Source organism: Mya arenaria, chromosome 11 (genome assembly GCF_026914265.1).
Source record: "Mya arenaria isolate MELC-2E11 chromosome 11, ASM2691426v1".
Classification (NCBI taxonomy): Eukaryota; Metazoa; Mollusca; class Bivalvia; order Myida; family Myidae; genus Mya; species Mya arenaria.
The window spans coordinates 42195765-42223035 of NC_069132.1; the positions used below are offsets into that span (position 1 = coordinate 42195765).

A 27271-nucleotide genomic window follows, 5' to 3' on the forward strand; every position below is an offset into this window, starting at 1 on the left:
GTTTGTTTAAACTGTATGGTAACTCCGCGATCCGTTCATGTGTAAAATAAATTTCAATTAACTAATCTTGAATAAGTAAGTAATATCAAAGCTCGCTTTGCTTCACCCCGGGCACGTTTTTTGGTCTCACGTTATTTAAAACATATCTTGGAAGTCCTTTATACATACACCTTTTTCTCAAAAGAATACACAGTTAGTCAAAATAAAGTACTGCATAGAGTTCAATAAACAAGATAATGTTCAGAACAAAAGTGTATGACGTCACATAATTATTTCAGGATGCTTTTAACTTTTTGGAAATAAGTGTTATAAATAAACACTAAAATTGTAAAAATTATTTAATTTTAGCCATAATCATAAATGCATTCAATGCCAATATTACTGCAAATAACTGTAAAGTATTGGATCTAATATTTTTCTGTGCATGCTTGCATAGAAGACACAGGACATATTTATAATAATAATATTTAGGACTTTGCAAAGAAACCCCGTCTTTTTTCTATTTTAAATAAACGAATTCAACGCATTGGTACATAAAGTAATATATTGTTATAAAGAACCTTTCAGTTTTATTTGATCTCACCCTTGACGAGGCTACATTGGGTAATCAAATAGCGCCCTCCCCGTCAAATTCAGATGTAAGAGACAGGTTGCCTAGACGTTTTCCACCTGATCACATTATCCAATAGAACGTCACAAGACTCAGACACACCAGATATATTCGATACTCAGTGATATTGGCCATCAGTGCTGTGATCTGAACACTCGCGATATTACAAATTCTGAAGACAGATGCGTGTTTGGAGGATTTTAGTTTAACCACGACTGCTCTTCGGTATCAAATCAGTAACATTTGCCAGGCACAATGAATTTGCTGGCAATTTACAATAACTTATGTGCCTCTGTTTAGTTGGATGTATGGATAGTGAGTAGAACGGCTTCACCGAGCGTGTGCAGTATTCTCTGGAGAGTGAAAAGGGAATATTTGCCTTTGTTTTCGCGTAGTATTAAATTGCGTATTTAAACAGATCGTATGTACTTAATATAGGTTACTTTTATTCAATAGAAATGTTTGTATTTTGTTCGCTACCAGCACAAATCTTCGTTACTTATATAAATTGTAATTAAGACAAACATAATTTTAAATTTTGAAAATAGTCAAGAATATTGACAATATGGTATTGCTACGTGATTAATTCAATATTTTAATATTTGTAATAATTTACAATTGTGGAATCGGTCGACCAATTATGATGCAATCAGCCTAAAATTGCCTTTTGTGTTCATGATGATCTCCTCCAAAATGATATTTAGATATGTTTTACTCAGTTTTAATAGTCTCATTTCCAACTTTGTTGAGAACAATTGATGCACTTTAAAATAATCTGACATATTCTAAGAAATCCAAAAGCTTGGAAAAGGACATTTATTACTGTGCAATTGAAAGAGAATAAATACAACGGAATGATATGAAATGAAACAAAGGACTGCCTACGTATGTTTTAAGAATTACGTGCTACATTTCAACATTAGACTTTCCTTATTCGATATGACTACATATCATTGACAGAAAACCAACTACGATCCATAAATAAACTAACCTTTCTCGTACTATTTATGTCATATCAGACGTTTAGGAATTGAGTACATCAGAGATATATACAAGATATAAAGAGGGCAGGAGGAATTGGGTCCGATATGGGTAACAAATTGCCAAACTGTGCGATCCCGTACCCCAGTAAGAATAAACACCTACATATGGTGCTAAGTACGGAGCAGGTTAAACTTGTACAGGGATCCTGGGAGCTCCTCAAGGATGACCTTGGGAGATTAGGGCTCATTGTGTTTCTCCGGTGAGTTTTAATGTGTTTTGTTCATAATATTTCAGTCATTATTTCATGATAATAATGTAAGTCATCATCATCATCATTATCCTCATCATCATCAGCATCATCATCATCATCATCAGCATCATCATCCTTAAAATACTTAATTATCAGTATTGGCAATATAACTCTTAAGCAATATGCCGTTATTTATCCACCTTGTTTACTTTCATTTAGTCAAAACATATCTCAGGCATTTTCAACCTCATAACGGTTGTTTAACGTGCTTTAAAGTATAATTTGAAACTAAAAATATAAGATACTGTAATGATTATATTAAGTTAAACTGACATTTTACTTAAGGGTTGCTTTGGACATCTCGTAACGATTTTTATAGACGTTTATAGACTCATTACATGACTTCACAACTAACAGCCATTTGTGGTCTTAGAATAAAACAATCAATATCAAAAACAGTTTACATTAAATTCATAATGCCAAAATGTTATATTTTTTATTGAGAATTCAGCCAATATTGTACGAAGTACGTATCCGAAATCTCTAGGATCTTTAACAAGTATTAAAATGTTGGAGGACATTTCTTTCATTTCATAATACAGAGTACCTTAACAATTTTTTGACAGAGGTAAAGTAAATAAATTAGCAAAATAATTAAAACAATATATTGCACCATTCAATTATTCGGTATGCACCATACCATAGGAAGGTAAAATACTTCATTTAATAAATTAATCTTAAGAAACCCTGCAAATTCTTTCTTTTGCCTTTTCCTATCATCCTTTCATAACAATAGAATTAAAAGGTTGATCTAAGAGCGTTCAGGTAGTTATCAAGAAAACAAACATTTCTAGCAATGAAATGTTTTTGATACAAGCTAAGAATTGTTAATTATCTTAAAACAGCATCCGGATTAAGTTTGCAAATCCGGAATTTTTGCAAACTTATTTTTTTTATTTTTCACCCAATGTTTTTTATTTTTGTATTTTTAAAATGTGTTAGGTAATACTAATAAGAGATATTTTTTGTTTCCTGAAATTTAATTTAGAAATATGTTTTTTTGGCATTTAAAGTCAACTTTTCCAATGGGAGTCCCATTGGAAAATGGCCTTCCCATTGGAAAATGGCTTTTTCAAGCTTTTCCAATTGGAAAACTGGCTCTATTAAAATTGTGGGAGAATTTGGAACATAATTTTTAAAATTGAAATTGACTGTTTAATTAAGAATGTTTTACACTCACTACATGAAAAATAATATATTCATTAAAAATGAAGAACCGATAGATTCATTTAAGGCATTTGTTTGCGAATCCTTCCCATGAGTGAATCTTTCCAATTGGAGGATTCCCACATTCAAAGTGGGAAAGTATGAACATTGGAAAATTCCAATTGGAATATTTGGTTAATGGGAACATTCCAATTGGAGAATAAAGTTCAGTTTTAGAATGGGAAATTTCCAATTGGAAGGACAGGTAAGATTTTGTAATGGGAACATGTAGGAAATGGGAATAAAGAAAAATATTGCCATATTTAAAGCAAAAATTAGCAAAATGACACTTCTTACAATGTCCTTACCTGTCAACTGTCGACTTATCCATATTCCTCATCGCTGCTATACTATACAATGGTTAGCATGACGTCTAACCATCGTATTGCTTCATTAACCCTGTATCAGATACTAGTACAATTTTTTATCCGATTGAAAAAAAAGACAAACAAAAAAAATCCATCTTTCATCAATGTCACAAAAACGCTGTCGTTAAGCTTGATTACAAACATCTTGCCATTTAACCGATTATTTTCAAGGTTAAAGGCAACTAAAATTTGGTCAAGAATTAGCATTAATGAAGTTCTTTGAAGTCGAAGATATAAACTTTTTTACACTTCTATCTTTGTTAAAGACCACATGATTATGTTCATATATTTACACAAATTATAAAGGAGTCGGAGAGGTGATGGAGATCTATTGTATGAAAAGGCTTAATTTATGGTATTTATGGGTAAAAATAGTGAAGGAACGACTCGCCATACTGTCATTATTTCATGTACATTGTGCTATATGAAATTATTCTCGTTCACCAGAGTGATGGTGCCATGCGTTACACATTTGATTTATCACTATCAAACCTCTTGTAAATGAGAATGTGTGAATATGGTGTTGATAAATCAATGAATGGTTTAAAAAATAAACATTTTGAATTTTGAAAAAAAGAAGCCTGAACTTGAAGAATACTGCCATGACTAATGAGATGCAATGTGCCAGGCCGCAAAAGTTTTATCAGTGAACAAATTAACAGACAATTAAGATATTACATTCAAACAGGGAAAAAGTAATATGAAAACCTATCGCTGTCGCTAAAGTAATGCACCAGTCAATGGTAAGCATCCCCCCCACCCCAGGTCCGGGGGGACAGTCGGTGGTTTTGTGTTCGCGCCAAAATAGCGGGGAATTGGCCTTGGACCGACTGTGTAGCTCAGGGAATTTGGTCGAAGCGCTAGCGGTTTAAGCGCCCGGCGTGCACCACCTCTAAAATAATCGAAGTTTACTGTTTTCATCAATATCGGAGAAACAAAGGTAATAAAATAAGCTCATAATGCACCATTTCCGACTACATACATGAGGGAGTAACCCCAAATTCCCGTAAAACAGTTTATGCCATATACTTTCGGTTCTGAGGGAGGAGCACATGTCAAAAGTTGCGCCCCTAAGTTACTACCCCTCTAACATCAATTCCTGGATCCGCACCTGCGATGTGCCATGTTTCCGCAACCTGGGAGATTTAATAAAAACGCTTTTGTTTCTGGGGCTGTGATTACGAAGTTCGTAATCACTGGTTCTGCTGTAATAAACCAAGATGATACTTGACTTCTACTACTACAAGTTACCTAGATTCACGTGCATTATTTAGCGCGTTATTGCTATGTGTTTCACAAGATTTATACCCTGTGTACTGCTAATATTTAGCATTCTAAAACATTTATTGTTGAATAAGATTTTAGCTGATAGCTATTTTCTATTTGTCTGAAGATGATGAAAAACATAATCTTATATATTCAACCTCAAGTCAGTTTCCTAGTCTGAATTTTGAGAGGATACAAAAAGTATTCCTGGTGGGTACAACCTTTAAGGTAAAAGACAGACACAAATACATGCATGCCATACTTTTGAGAGGCTTTGCAGTGGATTTTAGTCTGAATTCCAGGGAATATTGGTCTAAAGTCCAGCGGATTTTGGTCTTAACAATATCAACATTTATTATTTAAGACTAAATACAGAAATTTGAATGCATATTTACTTATATTTATTTAATGATCTAGAATACATACAATAAAAGAATAAATAATATATTATGAAATTATAATCAATTGTCAATGCATATGATAAATAAATAATACATAAAACAAGAGGGCCATGATGGCCCTGAGTAAAAGAGTTTAACCTTTGTTATTAATATAGCTTGTTTCTCAAAGAATATTGAACAAGAGCTGTCAAAGTATGTGACAAATGCCCCCCAATGTGACATTGATCTATGAACAAGTACATAACAAGAGCACCGCGAAACGGAGCATTATACGCCCGAAGAAGATTCGGCTTGAGGTCCTTTTAATGTAGTGATGATTTGTATAAAGTTATTTGAAAATCGCTTTATTAGTTAACAAGTTATGGCCCGGACACGGAATTGCTAACGGATGAGTAACAAAGATGTGGCCCGGACACAGAATTGCTTATGCCCCCCCATGGTGATTCTAGTCTTTGAGGTATGGACCTGGAAATTGCGCGCAACACATCCTTTTAATGTAGTGATGATTTGTATAAAGTTATTTGAAAATCGCTTTATTAGTTACCAAATTATGGCCCGGACACGGAATTGCTAACGGACGAGTTACAAAGATGTGGCCCGGACACAGAATTCCTAACGCCCCCCCATGGTGATTCTAGTCTTTGAGTTATGGCCTGGACATGGAATTGCTAACGTCCCCCCCATGGTGATTCTAGACTTTGAGGTATGGACCTGGAAATTGCATGTGACATCCTTTTAATGTAGTGATGATTTGTATAAAGTTATTTGAAAATCACTTTATTAGTAACAAAGATGTGGCCCAGACACAGAATTGCTAACGCCCCCCCATGGTGATTCTAGTCTTTTAGGTATGGACCTGGAAATTACGCGCGACACATCCTTTTAATGTAGTGATGATTTGTATAAAGCTATTTGAAAATCGCTTTATTAGTTACCAAGTTATGGCCCGGACACGGAATTGCTAACGGACGAGTAACAAAGATGTGGCCCGGAAACAGAATTGCTAACGCCCCCCCATGGTGATTCTAGTCTTTGAGTTATGGACCTGGTAATTGCGCGTGACACATCCTTTTGGACACGGAATTGCTAACAGACGAGTAACAAAGATGTGGCCAGGACACAGAATTGCTAACGCCCCCCATTGGTGATTCTAGTCTTTGATTTATGGCCTGGACATGGAATTGCTAACGTCCCCCCCATTGCTAACGGACGAGTAACAAAGATGTGGCCAGGACACAGAATTGCTAACGCCCCCCATTTGTGATTCTAGTCTTTGAGTTATGGCCTGGACATGGAATTGCTAACGTCCCCCCCATGGTGATTCTAGACTTTGAGATATGGACCTGGAAATTGCATGTGACACATCCTTTTAATGTAGTGATGATTTGTATAAAGTTATTTGAAAATCACTTTATTAGTAACAAAGATGTGGCCGGACACAGAATTGCTAACGCCCCCCCCCATGGTGATTCTAGTGTTTGAGGTATGGACCTGGAAATTGCGCGCGACACATCCTTTTAATGTAATGATGCTTTGTATAAAGTTATTTGAAAATGACTTTATTAGTGACAAAGTTGTGGCCCGGACACGGAATTGCTAACGCACCCCCATGGTGATTCAAGTCTTTAAGGTATGGACCTGGAAATTGCGCGCGACACATCCTTTTAATGTAGTGATGATTTGTATAAAGTTATTTGAAAATCGCTTTATTAGTTACCAAGTTATGGCCCGGACACGGAATTGCTAACGGACGGACAGACAGACGGACAGACGATGGAGGCCATAACATAATACGACCCTTCGGGCGTATAAAAAGTTTATCTTGCCTGTATGTGTCAAATACATATTGCAAGTTATATTAAATTGCCTCTGAGCAAAAAAAAAAACAATCATACTAAATGACAGCCAACACTCTTTATGTCCTCATATTCAGCATTCCATTGTGAATAAACACTTAGTGTATCTTTCACCTTAGAGGTAGGGACATGGGTCTTGCACACGACACATTGTCTTGGTATGTTGAAAACATATGGCATTTTCATTTTAAAATCTGTCCATATAAGAGAAAGTCACAGCGCGGACACGACAGCCTATAATTTCCTTCAGGTTGCCATGGCAACCAAAGTTCTGCAAGGAATTATTTTTTTTAACAATTTTGAAAAAGCACCAACCAAGAATCATTCCTATGAAGTTTCATCAAAATTGTCCAAGCGGTTTACGAGAAGATGATTGTAACCAATTGTTGACACTTTTCCTTTAGGTTGCCATGTCAACCAGAGTTCTAAATGGAATTAATTTCTTTGAACAATTTTGAAAAAGCACCAACCAAGGATCATTCCTATGAAGTTTCATCAAAATTGTCAAAGCGGTTTAGGAGAAGAAGATGATTATAACCAATTGTTGACATTTTCCTTTAGGTTGCCATGGCAACCGGGCCAAACAAAATTATGTGAACAAATTTAAGAGAGGTCCATGCAAGGACACTTCAAACCAAATTTGCTGAAGATCTATCAAGGGGTTCATGCGAAGAAAATGTTAAGTTTTTTTACTAATTTTAGCTCTGGTGGCCCTTAAAAGGGGCCAAACAAAATTATTTGAAAAGACCTGACAGAGGCCCATGCTAGGATGCTTCAGACTTGAAGATCCATCAAGCAGTTAATAAGATCAAGTTGTTTAAAGGTTTTTCTGTTATTTGCTCTGGTGACCCCTAAAAGGGGCCAAACAAAACCATTTGAACAAAGTTGAGAAAGGACCATGTAAGGATGCTACATATCAAGTATGGAGTCATTCTGACCTTTACTTTCAGAGGAAAAGATGTTCAGTGACAAGACAATGTAAAAACAAATGACCCATGAGCAAGGCCAATTTGACCCCGGGACAATAATTTGAATACCTTTGGTGTAGGTCCACTAGGTAACACTATATACCAAATATGAAAGCTCTAGGTCTTATATTTTGGAGAAGAGGATTTTTAAAGTTTTATTATATAAGACTATATAAAAACAAATAACTTTCAGGGCGGGGCCAATTTTGACCCTGTGGCAATAATTTGAACAACTTTGATAGAGGTCCACAAGATGATGTTGTATACCAAATATCTAATCTCCTGGCCTTACGGTTCTGGAGAAGAATATTTTTAAAGATTTACTATATAACACTACGTAAAAACAAGGACCCCCTAGGCGGGGTCAATTTTGACCCTGTGGCAATAATTTGAACAAATCTGGTAGAGGTCCACTAGATGATGCTGTATACCAAATATCTAAGCCCTGGGCCTTACAGTTTCGGAGAAGATTTTTAAAGATTTACTATATAACACTATGTAATGAAACTAGTGACCCCTGGGGCGGGGCCATTTTTGACCCCAGGAGAATAATATGAACAAATTTTGTAGAGGACCACTACATGATGACACATACCAATTTTCAAGGTTCTAGGCCTTGTGGTTTTTGAGAAGAAGATTTTCCCTATATAAGTCTATGTAAAACAAGTGACCCCCGGGGCAGGGCCATTTTTGACCCCAGGGGGATAGTTTTAACAATTTTGGTAGAGGACCACTAGATGATGCTATATACCAAATATTAAGGCTCTAGGCCTTGTGGTTTTGAAAAATAAGATTTTTAAAAGTTTTTCCTTTCCGTTGCCATGGCAACCAGAGTTCTGCATGGAATTCAATTCTTTGAACAATTATCAAAGGGGACCACCCAAGGAACATTCCTGTAAAGTTTGGAAGAAATTGGCTAAGCGGTTTATGAGGAGATGTCGTTTAAAGTAAAAGTTTACGGACGGACTGACGACAGACGGACGCCGGACAAATTGTGATCACAAAAAAATATAAAAAATATTTACTTATTAATTATTATAGCACTGCGCATAGTAATATACTTTTCATTTTTTCATTCCCCCCCCTCCCCCCCCCCCCCGGGAATATATGGCATACACAAACCAAACTTATACTCTCAATTGTTTCAAATGAACATTATTATTTATTAACTATTTTGATTCAATTAGCATTCACATTTAGTCAAGTCACCATGATTTGCATTTGAATTTTTGCTATTTGTAACATTAGACATACCTTATATACTTCATTTGTACCAAAATTAAACAAATAACGATCTGTATTATAAGATAGCATAATTTGAAAAAAAAGAAAAAAACAAACTTTTATTACTTAATTAATTGCTTAAACAATAAACATACATTTTTCCATCCTTTTTTATGAAATTCAAAAGCCATTGCATTACTCTTCATATTGACAAACAAGAAATAAAAATAGTTCATGTATGTAATCATCTATTTTATTTAATTTAAACAATCATTTGATATCATTATAATTTAGTTCTTACAAATCATGTAAGTAATTTCACTTTCAATAAATTGAGAGTTAATAAACAGTCACATGACAAATTCCTTTTATTGGATCTTCAATGTCAGATGGAAAGCTATTATTAAGGACCCAAGTGATGTTTGTTCCTGCATCTGAACTGCCTAAATGCAGCCAATTAGAAATTTTGCATTGAATGTTACATATTTGGGTTAATTAAGGGCTATAATCCCTGTCCCGACAATTTTGAAGATAGAACTTAAGAAAAGTTATTGACTGGCTAAAAGAAAAATATAAATTGAGGAATATAGGCAATGTAATCTTTACAGATATACAAAAATGATTCGCAGATACATATTTAGACTTATCGACATTTTACTTAATATCAGGTTCTTACAAATTATTTATAATATTATTCTTCATATACATACACATTATTTAGTAAACAGTACTGTTTCAACAATTCAAACAAATACATAGTTACAAATCAAATGTTGCTGTATTATGGCAAACACTTGGTGTTCTATCAGTACTTTAACTGAACTGGAACCTCAGATCAACCCATAAAGAAATGGAGTCTAGTAACTTCCCACTCGCCTGCCTCTTGGAACAACTGGGCCATGATTTTACCAGTTACCAGTAAGTGTTCTTTTAGACCATCATGTTGGTCAAAAATGTAATCAGACAAATCAAGACTGTCCGTAACTGGAAATCGGACCTGTTTCAATACATAGGCCACACTTTTTTTATCCAACTCCTTCCAAATGATGGGTAGTGACATGGACATTCCTCAATCTAACTTCTGCAGTGACTTCATTCATTCCTTTAGTCAAATACGGACAGTGTGAGCTGTTGAGATAGACAGCTCCTGTGACATCACATTTTATTGTGAAGAATGTCCAGCATAGATGGCTTGTCATCTAATGTAGCTAATATGTCCGCCCGGTCAGCTCAATCGGTAGAGCGTTGGACTCTGAATTGGACATCCCGGGTTCGATTCCCGGGCGGACCAGGTCACCTCTGTTGTGATTGGTTATGAAATCCTTTCTACGACCATTCGCACTGTACCACTGCACCTGGCATGTACAGAAGCTGTCAGTTCCTTGCAGAGGTGAAGGCACCTAGTACTGGTTCTGCCCAGGATAGGTGTGCGGTGGTTGAACTGTCACTCTGGGACCCTTCAATGTGCTCACGCCAGGACCCGGAGTATAAACTACTAACACCACCACCTGGCAGCCTGCTCTGAAGCTTGTCCATAGCCCCATATGTGTGGCCAGTCATCCATTATCCCCATTTTAATGATAATCTGAAAATAATCCCAAGCACATTTATATGCATATTTATTATATCATATCCACTTCTATACACTTATCTTCTCTAGGATGTTCAAACAGGCTTGATGTGACAATACAAAATGTGAAGACAAATAAACAGTGAGATACAACAAGTATATTGAATTTTCTGTCTGATTTAAAATGATTTGTAATATAAACAGGACAGGTGAAACTTCCTATTCAACAAATATCTTTTTTTTATTGTCATTTCCAAGCATTTTTTATGATTAGATTATTTAATATTTCACAACTTAAATACTATCAGGAAGTCATAAGATTAACCATCTATATATATATAATAAATCATATATATATATTTAATATATAAAAACAAGTCATTATACAAATGATATACACACATTAAAAAGGTATTTATACTTCTGAAACACTGTTGCACAAGCCACTGGGCACAAAGAGGTTGATGAAGGTTTTCCTGATGCCCTTTGAGGTTTCCCCACAATAATGAGAAAGATGACCTCTGAGAGAGATGGTGGTTATTTCCTGAAACATTAAATTTATACATGTTGTATATAATTTAAAAAAAGGACACTTGACAATATACAGAATGCTGTACATAAAATTCATAAGTCCTATAAATAAATGCTTTTGAAAAATTCCAGAACATATAAACAGCAAAACCCAAAACCTCTTGATTTTGTTCTCAATTGGCCAACAGGGAAGTATTTTTTTTTTCAAGAATCCATGAAAACCAGTGATATAAAACTGCTGACAAAAAATTAGATCATGCATTTTTCTTTAACTGTTAGTAATAGTTTAACCCACAAAACATTGGCTTTCAAACGAAAATATGCAAATCTGCGATATGATCTATGTCAGCAGTCTTTTATCATTGGTTTGCAGATACTATTAAACCCAAAAATTTGCTCTTTCCAAGACAAAAAAAATAAAAAAGTTGTAAAAACGGTAAATTTGTGAGAGTGCATGCAGCTTTAATAATAATTAATATATTCTTGTAATGAAGCTGTTATGTGCTAAAAATAGAACCCAATGAAAAATAAGCATATCCTAATAAGCCTAGCTTTAATATTATGAAGTATTTACTGAATCAAATAGACATATATAGGCAAATGACTGAAAAGCTACCATAATTAAAGCTGCACTATCACAGATTAAACATTTCGACAACTTTTTAATTTTTGTCTTGGAACAAGCCAATTTTTGCTACAATCCATGGAAACCAGTTAATAAGACTGCTGACAAAAAATTAGATCGCGGATTTTTATATTTAAGTTCATAAATTGATGTTTTATGCATTTTTCTTAAACCGTTAGTAAGGTTTTAAGCTCTAACATTTTCGAAAATATGAAAATCTAAGATCTGTTTTTTTATCAACAATCTTACATCAATGGGTTGCAGATATTTACGCAAAAATTTGCTCTTTCCAAGACAAAAATAAAAAAGTTGTAAAAATGGTAAATCTGTGAGAATGCAGCGTTAAGAGTATTTTTTAAACTTATAATGAAAGTCATTTGCATTTATTTTACATAAGCACGAAAACTAATGTGTTATTTATTCTGAACTCCTTTATAAAAATGTAGGACAAAACATCCCATGTCATTTTTGACTAAGGGGACAAAACACGTCCAACCCATTTAGACAGGGTTGACAAAACAACCCAGATCATTTTGACATGGTGGACAAAATAACCAGGAAAATATTGGCAGTTCAAAAAGTTAAGACCCCCCTCCCATCCTACCAACACTTGAAAGATTAAAACTAATTGGCCATTATCAAGATGTGTTTTATTACCCCCAATAAACACCCTTTTTCACTTAATTTATTAGGTTTAGAAATGTTACTATGGAGATCTTTATCACAGCATAAGGAAGACACAGTGACTTTAATCATAAGGATTTGCTACAAAGCTACAGTACAATATTAAGTTCAGCATTATGATAATCCTTACTTCAAAACACTCTTCTTAAAAAGGTGTTCAAGGCCAAAATCTAATATTCATATTCATTACAGGCTGCTTTGCATGACAATTATTAATTTCAGATATTTGCTTTAAGCAATTTATTTTTAATTATAAAAACACTTTCTCATAGTTTTCATCTTCTTTTTGATATTGACATGTTAATATTAAAGGGGCCTCATTTGTTTTTAATATTTACGTTAGTCTTATATTAAAGCTGCAACCTCACAGATTGAACGTTTTGACAACTTTTTTTTTAAATTTTTGTCTTCGAACAAGCGAATTTTTGCGTAAATATCTGCAAACAGCGATAAAAGACTGCTGACAAAATATCAGATTGCAGCTTTTCATACTTCCATCCAAAATTGATGTTTTATGCATTTTTCTTAAACTGTTAGTAGCAGTTTAAGCTGTAAAACATTAAATTTGGAATGGAAATATCAAATTCTGAAATCTAATCTTTAGTCAGCAGTCTTTTATCACATAAGCAGGTATTTACACAAAGAAATTCTAATACATAAAGTTTAAACAAAAAATAAAAAAGTTGGAAATCAATACATACACAAGTTGACTAACATATATTTTGAATAATAAACCTTAAATTACTTTCCAAAGAATGCATTTAAGGAAAAGTTACTTACTGAAAACAAGACTGTAACAATGCATGTATTTTAAAGTGAAAACGCATATATATTATGTATTTTAAAAATGTAATCCTTTATACTTTTTACTCTTTCTGTTTTTAAAAAGGATGTAACCCTAACCAAATCATTTTATTTTTGGCCCTACTATAACACAATCAAGAATTTAGCCCCACATTCCAGAATGCAGGGCTTAAATTGTGTTATCATTTTGATCACTGACATGACATCATTGACAAAATAAGGATTCAAAAATCTTTGTTTCCGCCCAACTGACCCTATTTTTATCCTTCTGATCCTTTTTTGTTTTTGGTGTTTTGATCAATATGTGCTTTTTTAGTAAAGACCTTAATAATTCCCTGATATAGGTCAGTTTGCCAAAGAAACATGGTCCTAAAAAAAAAAACAGTTACCGTATGCCTACCTTTTTTGATATTTAACTGGAAACTATGAATACTTTTTTTTGGCCTAAGCAACAATTTTTGTTTGAAGCCAGTGTGCATGTGCATACTGTGTATTTTTTTACTTAATTACATTGTATTGTCTGCGAATTACCAATATCAAATCCATTGTCCTATTTAACAGGATAATGGTTTTGATATTGGTCCCATGTATTATCATTATAAAAAGTGTAGGAATTTTATTCAAGACCATTTGCAAGATGTGTCATGTTTGGTGTCAATTAAATATTATGCTTGAATGATCATATTTTATAATTGTCATTGTTAGATATTTAATTTGTATAAAAAAATGAGCAATAATAAAACCTCTAAAGTTTTTTCCTCAGTTGGTAAGAATTACACCTGTTGTTGTTGTTGTTGGGTTAATAAAAGTCTGCTTGCCTATGGCTCCATAAAGGCTTGACCCTGTCACACCCCCTAGTGTGACTGAAACATATTTGTGAGGCCAAAGGGGGATCTATCTTCATTGAATGTCAGTATTTATTTTAGCTCCACCCCTTTTACTTGACCTGGCATCGCCCCTTTCACTGAACCTGACATCTGATTGGCTGAATGAATATGCCTTTTAAAGGTTTCCTTATGACTGACAGCCCCCACCCCCCACAGAGAAAGACTGGTCATTTGAGACAATCACTATCATATTTTGAAAAGGCGGCTATATGCATGACTATGAATTCATAAAAAATTCATGTTCCTTATACTATGAAAATTTTGGAAGAAATACATGACTGTCAATTTAGAATTGAACTTAATTTCCATGTAAATATCCTTAAATTGTATAACATGTCGAAGGCAAACTACATTTTCACAGATTGATACAATTGCTAAAAGACATGTTCATTTTTTCAAGATAATGACATTAATAGAAGGTTTCTACTTTGTGTAAGGTTTTCTGAATTTAAACATTTTTTTTTGTCTTCAAGTCTCTTAACATTACCAAATAAAAAGAACTGTCCTCCAGTTTGTATTATGTAGAATAAGATGTAATTTGGAAGTAACTGTAATTTGTTACAAAGATGGTTTAACCAAAACTTAATGAAAATCCCACATTGATTTTGTGCATTTATATATATATATATATATATATATATATATATATATATATATATATATATATATTAATACATATAGCCCGGAATAGTTGTAGCCCGGAATTATAGCTATTCTAGTTTTTCCGACCTAATCCTCCGGTACAAACAAAATTAAACCGTTGTAATATACACACATTACTTCGGAAACAATAGAGTCATTGGACTGTTACATGAATTTCAATAGCTCGAAATTCACCTTTTATTTGTTACTTCCGGGCTATATGTATTAACATAACAGGGTTTTCCCATGCTGGTACAAATAAAAGGCGAATTTCGAGCTATTGAAATTCGTGTAACAGTCCAATGACTCTATTGTTTCCTACGTATAATTCCGGGCTACAACTATTAAGAGCATATACTATCACACTCATCTGATATATTGGGGATTAAATTTATGTACCAGTACATTATCTTACAGAATGATAGTGATAGTCATTATCAAATTATTACCCTGATTAATAAGTAAGTTGTTGAGTGAAAACTATTTTTAAATTGAGACAATAAGGTGGATGACATGTTAAGTTATTGAAAGCTTTGAAGATTTTATACAAAAGTTATAAGTTGTCTCAATTTATGATTTCGAAAACCATTAAATTGGCAGGCCTAAGCATCATGAGCCACTCACAGACTTTGATGGAATTGGTAAAAGACAAAAAATAAATATTTACTTTCTTAGTGTTGCAATGCAAAAGATACTGGGCCTACTTTCTATCGAGTAAAACATTCTTAATATATATTTAGCTTTTTTCCATTTGCCAAATAATGGAAAATTATTTGAACTTGATTTTGAAAAATAATTATTTTCTATCCTGACTATATAATTATTTAGTCTTTAAAACAGACTCTCTTCCTTTTAAACTCTAAAATATCTTTAAAAATAAAATACATTTAAACCCATTAAGATTTAATTAATTATTTAAACAGGCCAGTCTGCACTGCCTTTTCAGTAAGGATTTTAGTCAAAATCATATCTTCGTAAGAACAAGACAGTACACCATAGGTAATTATGACCCCCCCCCCCATAATTATGCATATTATGCATATTTGTATACATGTATTAGCTAGACAATATACAACGATAAGTGTATTGTATATATTAGTGAGCAAATAAATGCATTAATAAATAAATAAATACAGATTTATACTGGTAAATAGATTTATAAATATAAATATTTTAGGAAAGATAAACATTAGATAAAAAATATTATCAAAGCCTTTTTAGCCATATTGTATTGGCTGGTGGGGTTACTCAAAATTACCGTGCATGGTCCGCTTACAACCAATTAAATATTTTCAATAGCTCTGAGAATGATTCATACAATCTTTGATATGATGTCAGTTTTTTTTACATGGCATGGCTTGACTTGATCAATATAAATTTTATATTATATGACTTGCACAATTCACATGAACTTTCATATATATCCTTTAAGTTTTGTGTGATAATAGATCTTTGATCTAAATTTGTGATTCAAAACTTAAAGATACATATATATATATATTTACTGCTTCGGAATCACACTTTACACACAAGACATGTTAAAATAGATTATTGTACTCACTGTTTTTTAATTTAAGTTATTCATCAAACTCTGTCACTCTAGCTGTCTCTGTATTATCAGCATCACACATCAACTAAAACAAAAAATAATAAGAATTATAACAAGAAAGGTTCAAGTAGTTAGAAAATATATGGGCTGTCATTGCACATATAATATAACAATTTACCATGATTCCATGAAATATTTTTACAAACTAGCAAACCTGAACTCCTTTGTATTTTTTTACATCTTTGTGAGATTTTGCATAAAGCATCTATCTAATTCTTTGTTAATTTACCACATTAAAATTTATTGATTAACTGTACTTTTATTTATTTTATAAATATCTTATATGTTGTGCACCAGTCAATTGTAACCCTGGCGCCCCCAGGTCCAGGGAATAGCGGGGACTTTGACTTTCGGTCCAGCCAACCCTGGGTCTAATCCCCTCCCCTGCGGGAACGAACTGATGGTAAAACCCCGGCCAAATGCCCCTGCACACCAGAGACTCTATATAAGGCCCAATCTCAGCTAAATTTGGCTCAAAGACAAAACCACTGCGGTCACCCGGCCCTGCGTGGCCACATAGAAAGTAAAAACACGGCCCATTTCCCCGACTATTCCCAGTATACCCCCAGACCGGGGGGTGTGCGTGGTTAGTAACCGTTACAATTGACTGGTGCATTGGTTATAATAACTGAGAGGCCTCAAAGATGCTCACATGACTGTGACCTTTTTGACCTTTTAGCAGATTAGAACAAAGAAAGGATTTTTAAGAAATATACTCAATGAAACAGAGTGAAACTTTATTCAGGGGCTATACACCGTATGATGAAATAGCGAAAGAAGAGAAAATTGTCGAAAACTGACATGAATTTGGTATCAATGTGTACAATGCATTGAAACTAACTAACTGAAGTACCACATAGTTTACAATTAATTGATTTTTCACATTTTTTTTCCATTAAAAAAGATTACTAGGTGGGTATACCTAGTATAATTAATTTTTATGTGTGATTGGCTAGTCGATGTTATCACTTAATGTTACCAAGCTAGGTATATATTAAATCAAATAAACAAATGTAAACTTTCATAGCAGTGGATACAACACTGGACTGCAATTTTGGCGACCACAGTTTGAACCCGGTCTCTGTTATTTTTTCTTTACATTTTGATATTTTTTTTACCAATTATGATATCAAAAGGATAAACATTTTATTGAATAATTGTCCTGTATACTGGGACTGACCCTACTGTTTGTATAGTCCATTGGTTAAAGAAAATAGATTAAAAAAGAGAAAAAAATAATTGTAAAGTGTGTGTTTAAGGTAGCACTACCCTAATGAAAACCTCCACTTGAAATGCTTCATTTTAATGTTTTATCCTTTATTGTTAAGCACATACCTACACATCTTTTGTGGGTTCATGTGAGCAGTTCAACTTCAAAGCAACCCAGAAGCTGACATACATGCCATATCCCCCGGAGGGGGAAAAATCCCCCGGAATTTCGACCCATCCCCCGGTCTCCCGGAGGGGGATGAAAATCCCCCGAAATTAAAAAAAGTGTGTTAATTACGCAAAATTATCACAGGGTTTAATTATATATGCCTGTTTGCAGTTATAATGCCCTTCTTGTCTTAATTGGATTATCAACTGATGGTGTGTTTTAACAACACCAATTGGGTGACACTTAATAAGTCAGCAGGGCACATTTCATGCATTGTTTTGATTGAAACTGTCAGAATTTGCATAAGAAATGTCAATTAGACTGGTCAGATAAAAGGACGATTTTCATTGGTTAAAACTATAGGTTTTATCCAATCAGAGAGGATGTAACAAATTAAAGTGTTTAAACATGTGTCATTGTCATCAAAATGATTTATGATTTAAAGGTGACAGTACATTATTTGGTAAAGAAAAGGATTAAAATAACTAATAGACAATGCTGTTCTTTGTTATGACCCACTAATATGTTTACATACATGACATGACCTTCATCTCAAATATCGGAAAATAACAGAACTTCCAGAAGAGAAACTGCAAGTAGACAATTCGGATGAAATGACTTTTATTTATTTTAATATTATGGTGGTGATGTTTTTTTATTTTTTGATGAATGCCAAAAGATGATATGTTTATGAACTTAAACAATAAATTATGCATTTGCTTTTTATCAGAAGCAAACAAATCTGACTATTTGGGAATTGAAATGAAAAATATTGATAAATCATTCCATTCTCTCTATTAGTCTGAAAGTCATCATTTATGATCATAATGAGCAGATTTTGTATCCAATTTTAGAGGAAGGTAAGCCCATTAAATTGTCTCTGAAACATATTTTTCTGTGAAGTATTCTATTTTGCATTGAGTGCTTTTATTATGCAATATGGCTGTTTCTCATTAAAATATAGATGAAGTGCTGGAAAAAGGGGTAGACAAGGTAAATTGGCACGTGTGTCATGCCCGTAATGCTACATGGCGATGATGAAAATTCTCTGGTATGTGACCCAAATTCCCTTAAATTCTGGACATAATCCCCTCGGGAGTCTTTCAAAATTATGGCAATTTGTTTTTTTGTACTTGCGTCTTAAAATACTCTGAAATTTTGTCAAATTAGACCTGCTAAAAAAAAACCCTGAATACTACCAAAATCCCCCTGAATTTTCAGACTTTTGAACATTAATCCCCCTGAATGGTCTCAAGAAAATATGGCATGTTTGGAAGCATCTTTTTATTTTCCATTTCATTAGCTTACATTTTTCAACAGTAGTTTTATTAGAAAATAGTTATTTTCTTATACCGAAGGTAAAACATACTGTTGTTTTTTTTTGCATAATGTTCCTAAAAGTTTAAAGATATTTCATATTGATAAGGAACAGGTCATGAGTATTTTTTTAACTTGTTGATTTCGCTGTAAAATGACATTCACAAGCTAAATCTTAGTAGACCAAAGAATTGTTTACGGATTTTTGTATCTTTTTTGATATGGCAAATCCTTCACATACAAATTGTTTAGTATCAAAAGTGGGTAGTTATTCCGATCGGGATTCTGGGTTAAAGCATTTAACATCTCAAAAATATCATAAAACAAGAAATATTACCAGATTATGTAATTTTATATCAGTTCCATACATAAAAATGTCATATCCTATGAATAATTATGAGTTTGACGTTTATTTTTCATTTCTTGCTGTCAAAACATAGCGATATATACATGAAGGGCACCTGCAAGGCTTCAGGGCACAATTTTTAAACAATTGGAACATTTCGGCCATGGCTGAGTTGTTACGATTGTATTTACGAGGTCTATCTAGAAGCTTGTCAGTGGTGGCCGAGTTATTACGATTGGGTCGAGTTGTTCCGCTTGGCATAATTGTTGTCTGTGTCAGTCAACTTTTGTTTTATTGGAAAGGTAAATAATGTGTTTTAATGCAAAATAACTTTTCACTTACATGGTAAAGTATGAATATAAACCTTTATGATCAATTTAAACCATAAAATACTTCACTTAATACAATTTCAATATTTTTCAAAACACCCCCGGTTTTTGCACAAGCCCGTTTAGACGTTACTGGCTAAGGTCACAAATCCGAACACTTTCTGATGTTTTTTACAATTATCTTGGAGAGTTTATGTTGTAGTAAGTTAAACTTTCGTATGAAACATCTTTGGTTCATGTGAAAACAGCTGTCAAAATACAGATTCACGATCTCGTCAATATTATGTCGAAAATCGTTCAATTTTATGGATAGTAAATCACCCTTCAAAATACGCTATGGAGGGCACAAATACCGAACACTTGAAAAGCGAAAATACATGGTCATACAATTATAATTAAAAAGTATGCTATAATAAATAAATGGCATTTTTTAGAAAAATGCTTAACAAAACAAGATGAAACTTCGCAAGTGTGACCAAGGCAAGCCTCTGTATTGATCTAGATCATCGAATAATCGATCACGGTAAACAAACGCGTGTTTTAGCCGGTGTTCAGGATTTGTGCCCTGTTAGGAAATGTACCGTCAACCAGTAAGGATTGGAAGAATGTATTACACGTCTATAATTTTAGACTGGGGGGCGGGGGGGGGGGAGCTACAATAATAAGCGATTAGGGATACTTTTTTTATTATTTTGACATTTCATGTGTATCCCTGTAACTGCCATAGTCTTAAAATCGTCAAAAGACCCATTGACGGTCATTTAGGTGGACTATGGGGGGGGGGGGGGCATGGTTACAATTGACTGGTGCAACCACTGGGACACCATTTTTTATTATTTTGATATTTCTTAAAATACTCGTTGACGGCTATTTAGGCAGAGTAGCCCCACTCCCTGTCGAAGTGTGGATAAGAAGAGGACTGTTTCAAGTGAACGTTCTTTACGAGATGTCCTACTTATTGACTGTTTATATATTCAAAAATCAAGACAAAAAATTAAATGGAAAAGAATAAATGACTTACCAATGGGTGTTTGAGATATCCATTTGGCACCACTTTAGTGCCATTCATCGCTCTTCAAAGCTCCATAAAACAAAATCATTCGTCTAACACATTCCCGACATCTTAACACAGATGGTATTGATTACTGTGACATCTTGGTGTTAAACCGGTTTGAAGGTGCATTCACTCGAGTAATAAAGTCAAAGATGCACTCTTAAGTACTGCCAGATAAGGTTTACCACAATTAATAATGTTGTTTCAATATTCCTAAAAGAATGAATAAATGTCGAAAACAATGGTTCTTATGAAGGATATCGAGTTAAATTTGAAAGAAATGAGCATGAAACACGGTATTTCTACCTTATGAGACTATAGTAGACCACAATAAATCTTATAGCATTTACCAATCATTTAATATTTTTTGCGCTTTCTGCTATTAAAAACACGGTTACAATCTTGTTATCAGTAATAAATATTTTCAATAAATGCATTATTTAGTATGTAGTTAAAGGTTTATCAGTCACAATTGATGTTTGTTATATATGTGTATGTATTGATTTTGAATAACAGTGTCACTAAACAAAAAATAAACAAATTTACGCAATTTCACAACCTTTTTTCCAGTTCTTCTGGATTACCCTGTATCCCCTGCCTCGAAACGAAAAGTTAACTTGGACGACATCGGTACGTTGTGGTTGGGGGGGGGGTCACCCCCCCCCCCCCCCCTCCTTCTGGCCACTAGTGCAATTGCAAAATTAATTTTGATGCGTGAGGGATATACTTAAGCGACGATGTTAACCATTGCTTCAATATTTATGCATGCATATATGTACTTGTTGGCATTTTGGGTGCCTCATTTCTACATCAAAAATGCTCAACCAGGTATGAGTTTATTGTATAAGTTATAGCTCGTAGTTTGTAAAATGTGGTTCTTTAGCAAATTTGTTTTAAATACGAAATAAAAGGTGTTGCTTCCAAGGTATGCATGATCAAAATATCCATAAATTATGTATGAGTCCTTTTTGCTGAGTGGTTATGCTATTTATTTGTCCATGACGTAAAAAGCGTAGGTTCACCCCTGATTAAAACAAGACTTTATTTTCATACTTTCATTGTATTTTGTTCTGCAATTTCAGTATCAAAGAGTTAACTAATTATTTCAGACACATTACCTGGAAAATGATTATTTGGTGCCAATGAGGTACGAGTCCCTTTAAGAATGACAAAGTGTTTTTACAATCAGCTAGATAACAAGTTCATTTTTTCCACATATACAAGATGATTTACAAGTAATCATCATATGTGTATTTTTGCTTCACTGCTATCTTGTAGGATGACTGGCTTATATACTACTACCGGGTATGTAGTAAAGTGACAACATGGCATTAATTACCAATAGCGTTTATTTTGTAATGCAAAATTCACCAGCCTTACATGTTTGTACAGTTCGATATTTTTTTCTAAAACATATACTAGTATTACTGTTTGAGGAAGGCATTGGCACATGATGCATGTTAACATTCTAAAATGCCTTGCAGCATTTTTAATGGTGTTTAGCTTGGACCAGCTCAAAACCAAATAATAGGGGTTGGAAAGTCTTTGGTTTAGGAGTTAAAAAGTCTTTAATATGGTTATTAAAATAATTCAACTAGGGGTTGAAAAGTCTTTGTTATAGGAGTTAAAAAGTCCAAACAGGTAGGGGTTGAAAAGTCTTTGAAATAAGGGTTTAAAAGTCTAAGGGTTGAAAACTGAAAAGTGTTCTTTTTTAGAAGGGTTAAAAAGCCTCTTGGGGTTGAAAGGTCCTGCTCCCCTGCAGAACAGTGTGTATGAAATAAACTATTATCTTAGGTAAAACATTTCATATGGATTTCCATCAATTAATTACATCTTCATTAAAAATCAAGAAAATGGTACATTTTCTGTGTAAAGGTACTGACAACCGAAATAACATTTTCAAGCGTAAAAGTGAGTATAGCTTTGAAAAAATGAATAAGTTCTTAGTCGTTTGTAACCACAACTTAATCGATTAAAAATGGCGTCTGAGGAGATGAAACTAGTGTAAAGATATTTAAAAAATGGAATTTGTGTCACTGGTTGAGTAAGAATACTTCAGGTAATTTTTTATATGATTTATTGCATTCAAATTCATTAAAAGATGCTTAAATCTTATCGCTAAGATATCAGCACAGAAGTATTAGCTTGAAATTGGATGGATACAATGTCAGGACACAGGTAAACAATAAAACAAAACTTCAAATATATTCCTTAATAAATAAATAGGTGTTCTTTTAAGAGATTTAGGAAAGTTGAAATATTTTCCCATTAAAATTTATTGCCAGAACCTCCAATTGGATTAAGCCCATTGCCAATGTTACCAATTGGAAGATTCCAATGGGACAATGTTCCAATTGGAGTTTTCCAATTTCCTGACTTTTCCCATATTGAATTGTGGGAAATATCCAATTGGAAAAAATGGTCGACGGGATTTTTTTTTACAAAAAATGATAAAAAGTACTATAAACGCACTTTTTCTAGATAACATTATAACCATTAATAATAATGATTGTTATTAATCACTAATTCCTTTTTTGAAAATGTGGGAGAATTTTCCAACAAAAAATGTTGGGCTGATTTTCCAATTGGAAAAACCATTTTTCCAATGGGAAGGCCATTTTCCAATGGGACTCCCATTGGAAAAGTTGACTTTAAATGCCAAAAAAACATATTTCTAAATTAAATTTCAGGAAACAAAAAATATCTCTTATTAGTATTACCTAACACATTTTAAAAATACAAAAATAAAAAACATTGGGTGAAAAATAAAAAAAATAAGTTTGCAAAAATTCCGGATTTGCAAACTTAATCCGGATGCTGTTTTAATTGATTTAACGCTTATCACTGATAAAATGTTTCAGTATACTTTATAAGACATGTTTTCAATCTTTTATACATAACTAACTCGTGTAGACATGCAAATATTTCCTAATAGTATATAAGATTTATCAGTGAGAGTACTCATTTGGATAGCAATATGTAAATTAGTACAATACTCTTCAAACTTTTTGGAACGCTGCATGGTTATATATATTAATTGCCTCATATGTTCAAGCAAAACATAAAGCACTGCTCACGGCATCTTCATATCTGCCCAAACACTTACAAATCGGAAGCCAAAAATGTACTTAAAGTTCTATCAAAAACCCGTATATTTATGATGTTGAATTTTACTTAACATTGGTAATATCTAATATCAACTTAAGTGGATTTCAGAGTTCATGAAGCATCATGATAGAATTATGCTTAGCATGTCAATGAGAAAGGATACTATCTGAATATTGTGAAATGGGTCGTCAGTCAAGGTGTTGAATGGAACATAACGATGGAATGACTTGACAAGAAAATCCTTTCCTGAAAAAACTAATCACATTTGTTTGCAAGTAGCTCAGTATTATTATAGAACCCAAATATCGATACTGCCTGCCGTAGCTGATACAACAATTCACTACAATAAACATTGGCAGTGACCCATACATATACATGTTTCAAATATGTTAGCCACTTTAGGGCTTATCCACGTTGCTTATCCTTTATCATAGTATCGTTTATCTACATTCACAATCAATTAATACACTATTTAGCATTTAATTGTAAGTAAGATAACTGTATCTTTAACATGTATCAAAATTTTTATCATCTCTGTTTTATCATAGAAAAACTTCTTACCAAGACATAATAGAATATTCCTATAGTTTACGAAAACTCATATAAATGTATGCAATCCAAAACAATACATTTTGTGAACAAAGCAACTGTCGCTGATCAAGTATTATATATCAGGATTAGATTTTAATGATGAATAGTTTTTTAATTATTCGTGCTTGAATCGCTTATGCCTTTAACACTTCATGTGCCTTTCATTAATTAAAAAAGAACATTTTACTTGAGCCTTGCTGTCATTTATTGATGCCATTAGTTATTATCAAAACGCATTATGTATATCTTTGACGTTGCCTAGGCAGCGTTTCACTGATATTCTAATTTTCATTGCACTAGCAGTTTTCTCTTGAATTTATTACAACTAGCGTTTGTGTGTTCAGAGAAGCTTCCTTTCGGTGGATTAAAAATGGTACTTTAACAAACAAAATATTCTCAACCTAAAGATGCCAAATGCTTTCCCCTTAATTTCAGGCTATTTGAAACGGAACCGCAAATGAAGACGATATTTCCAAAGATTGTGCAAATGAACCATGACAACAAGCTGGAGACAAACATTGACAAAGATATGTTACAACGGCACGCAGTCACCGTGATGGAAGGGCTAGGGGCTGCTGTGGAAAGTTTGGACGACTCAAGATTTCTAAATAGTGTTTTAATCTCTATCGGCCAAACCCACGTGCAACGACAAGTCAAACCGCACATGGTCAAGGTTGGTTAAGTAATATATTATATTAGAAATTAAGTCATTTTAAGATTGAGTGTGACAATTTAAAGCAATTGTGATATCAACTTAAATGGAGTTCATTTCCATCGATAGAAATAATAAGTACTTTACAAATAAAGTGTCATAATGTAGTTTTTGGAAAGCTAACATTTCTCAACTTTTGTTTTGAATCTCTTCCTAATACGTTTCGAAATGGCTTACAAATACTTAAACGGATTATGCGTAAGACTTTAGAGTTTATTTGATTAAGCTAATAATTAGATCAATTCTAAATGTTTCAGAGCAATCTGTTGGACTATTTTACTGCATTCATATATACTCATTTCAACATAATGTGCAAATGTTTATTCCAAACGCTTAAAATATCCAGAAAGGTTGTTCTCATTAAAATAAAATACCAGACATTTTAAATTTGTTTTTAGATATTTTAACACGATACAGTCAATCGTGTGCATATCATCTCATATTGCAGATTAAACGATTGCAAACAGGATTTGAAAAATCGGATGCCATTTAAAAAAAAACTGTCCGTTATAATTAAAGCCCTGTCGTGTTTCTCAGCAGCATGTCCCATAAGCCAAACATGCATAGGCAACTGTGAATAATCATTTCTCATGACATCGTTACTCATAAGTATCAACTTTTAAATGAGTCTGTGACTGACGTCTGTGAAATGTCGATATTTACAAAATCCCATGTACTTGTTATTAGTTTGTTACAAACCGCGAATTAATTTTACAAACAAAGGTACCTTTTGAAACATACACAAAGACAATGTGTTATTTTTTTAACTTAAGATAAATGTAAAACATTACAGTTTTGTTTAACACGTCCGTGTTTTGAAGCTAATGCAATAGCTTGGGTGTTGTTCTTTCGGATTTCTCTTCGATCAAATTTTTCATTTTTCTAAAACTTAAGTACTTCAATGTTATGTAGCCTAAAAGTTATCTAAAACTTTACCAATATTTTTGGAGTAAAAAGTCGATTATCATACTGATAGTAACAAAAATAGTTTTAACTAACAGATCAGCGTGCATCGAGGAAAATTGTGACGATTTTACAAGAGTATGGTTAATCGAATCGTGACAATTTTAACATGTGATAAAACGTTTTCTGTTTGTTTCAGAAATTATGGCCTTCCCTCAACTATGGTCTCCAAGAAGTGCTTGAAGAATATTATACGAAAAGTGTTGAAGAAGCGTGGAAAACAGTGTATGACTATATCTGTGTCTATATGAAGTTGGGAATGGAAAATCCAGACATTGATCCCGACAATACCAGCGAAATTGGCAGATAACAAACAAGATACAATTAATTTGGTCATTTATTGTTTTACTTACCTGTGTGTCATTGCCATTGTAAGGAACTTGATGTGTGCATAATATTAGTTATTATTTACAGAACAAAATCTTATTTAAAGGTTCTTTGTATCATGTCATATCAAAGTTGCGGCACAACTTTTGTCATAAATTTGACTTTGAAAGATAGAAATGTTTACGATTATATGAATGCACAATAATAGCGTTAACGAGTATCATGCATTTTTTCATAAAAGGGAACAAAAGGGCTTTCTCAAAGCCGTATTCGCTTTTTTGTTGTTTAAATGGGTTAATCAAAATATGACTTTAGATGATATACTAACTGAAAGCAATATATATGCATGTAGTTTATATATTAAAGTATAAACCTCATGAACACATAAGTATTAAACATGACGAGCTGAACATACAACCCATCCAGTATAACACAAATGACAACGAAGTGATAACATTCTTTCACAAGAACGAATCGCGATGAAACTGATCTGATCGGAACAATTTTTCAAATATTTTTCTCTCGATAATGTCAATCTCGTTGTATTTGTAGCGGAATACTTATCACGTCAAAAGTGAGATTTTACCCTGTCATGACAGGG

The 27271-nt window shown here is 33.3% G+C and overlaps 2 protein-coding genes and 1 long non-coding RNA gene across 3 annotated transcripts in view; 1 reads left to right on the forward strand and 2 right to left on the reverse strand.

Annotated features, from left to right (window-relative positions):
- LOC128208544 (uncharacterized) overlaps positions 1-27271 on the reverse strand; it is a 182132-nt gene that overhangs the window by 26633 nt on the left and 128228 nt on the right. The window lies entirely within an intron of this gene.
- Positions 1478-26937, forward strand: LOC128209877 (neuroglobin-like). Its single transcript, XM_052914136.1, has 3 exons — positions 1478-1853; positions 25104-25341; positions 26483-26937. The coding sequence occupies exons 1-3, from the start codon at positions 1699-1701 to the stop codon at positions 26651-26653; spliced, it is 564 nt and encodes a 187-aa protein (XP_052770096.1). The 5' UTR covers positions 1478-1698; the 3' UTR covers positions 26654-26937.
- LOC128209879 (uncharacterized) lies at positions 9340-16513 on the reverse strand. The gene is made up of 3 exons (XR_008257071.1): positions 16498-16513; positions 11185-11307; positions 9340-10778 (listed from the first exon to the last, which is right to left on the reverse strand). It is a non-coding gene; the product is annotated as an uncharacterized LOC128209879 (long non-coding RNA).

Excerpts from the sequence above, each read along its gene's own strand:
- LOC128209877 (XM_052914136.1), top strand. The coding sequence starts at position 1,699 with ATGGGTAACAAATTGCCAAACTGTGCGATCCCGTACCCCAGTAAGAAT. Across the intron at positions 1,854-25,103 it reads GGGCTCATTGTGTTTCTCCG|GCTATTTGAAACGGAACCGC; the intron begins GTGAGTTTTAAT and ends CCTTAATTTCAG. Across the intron at positions 25,342-26,482 it reads TCAAACCGCACATGGTCAAG|AAATTATGGCCTTCCCTCAA; the intron begins GTTGGTTAAGTA and ends TGTTTGTTTCAG.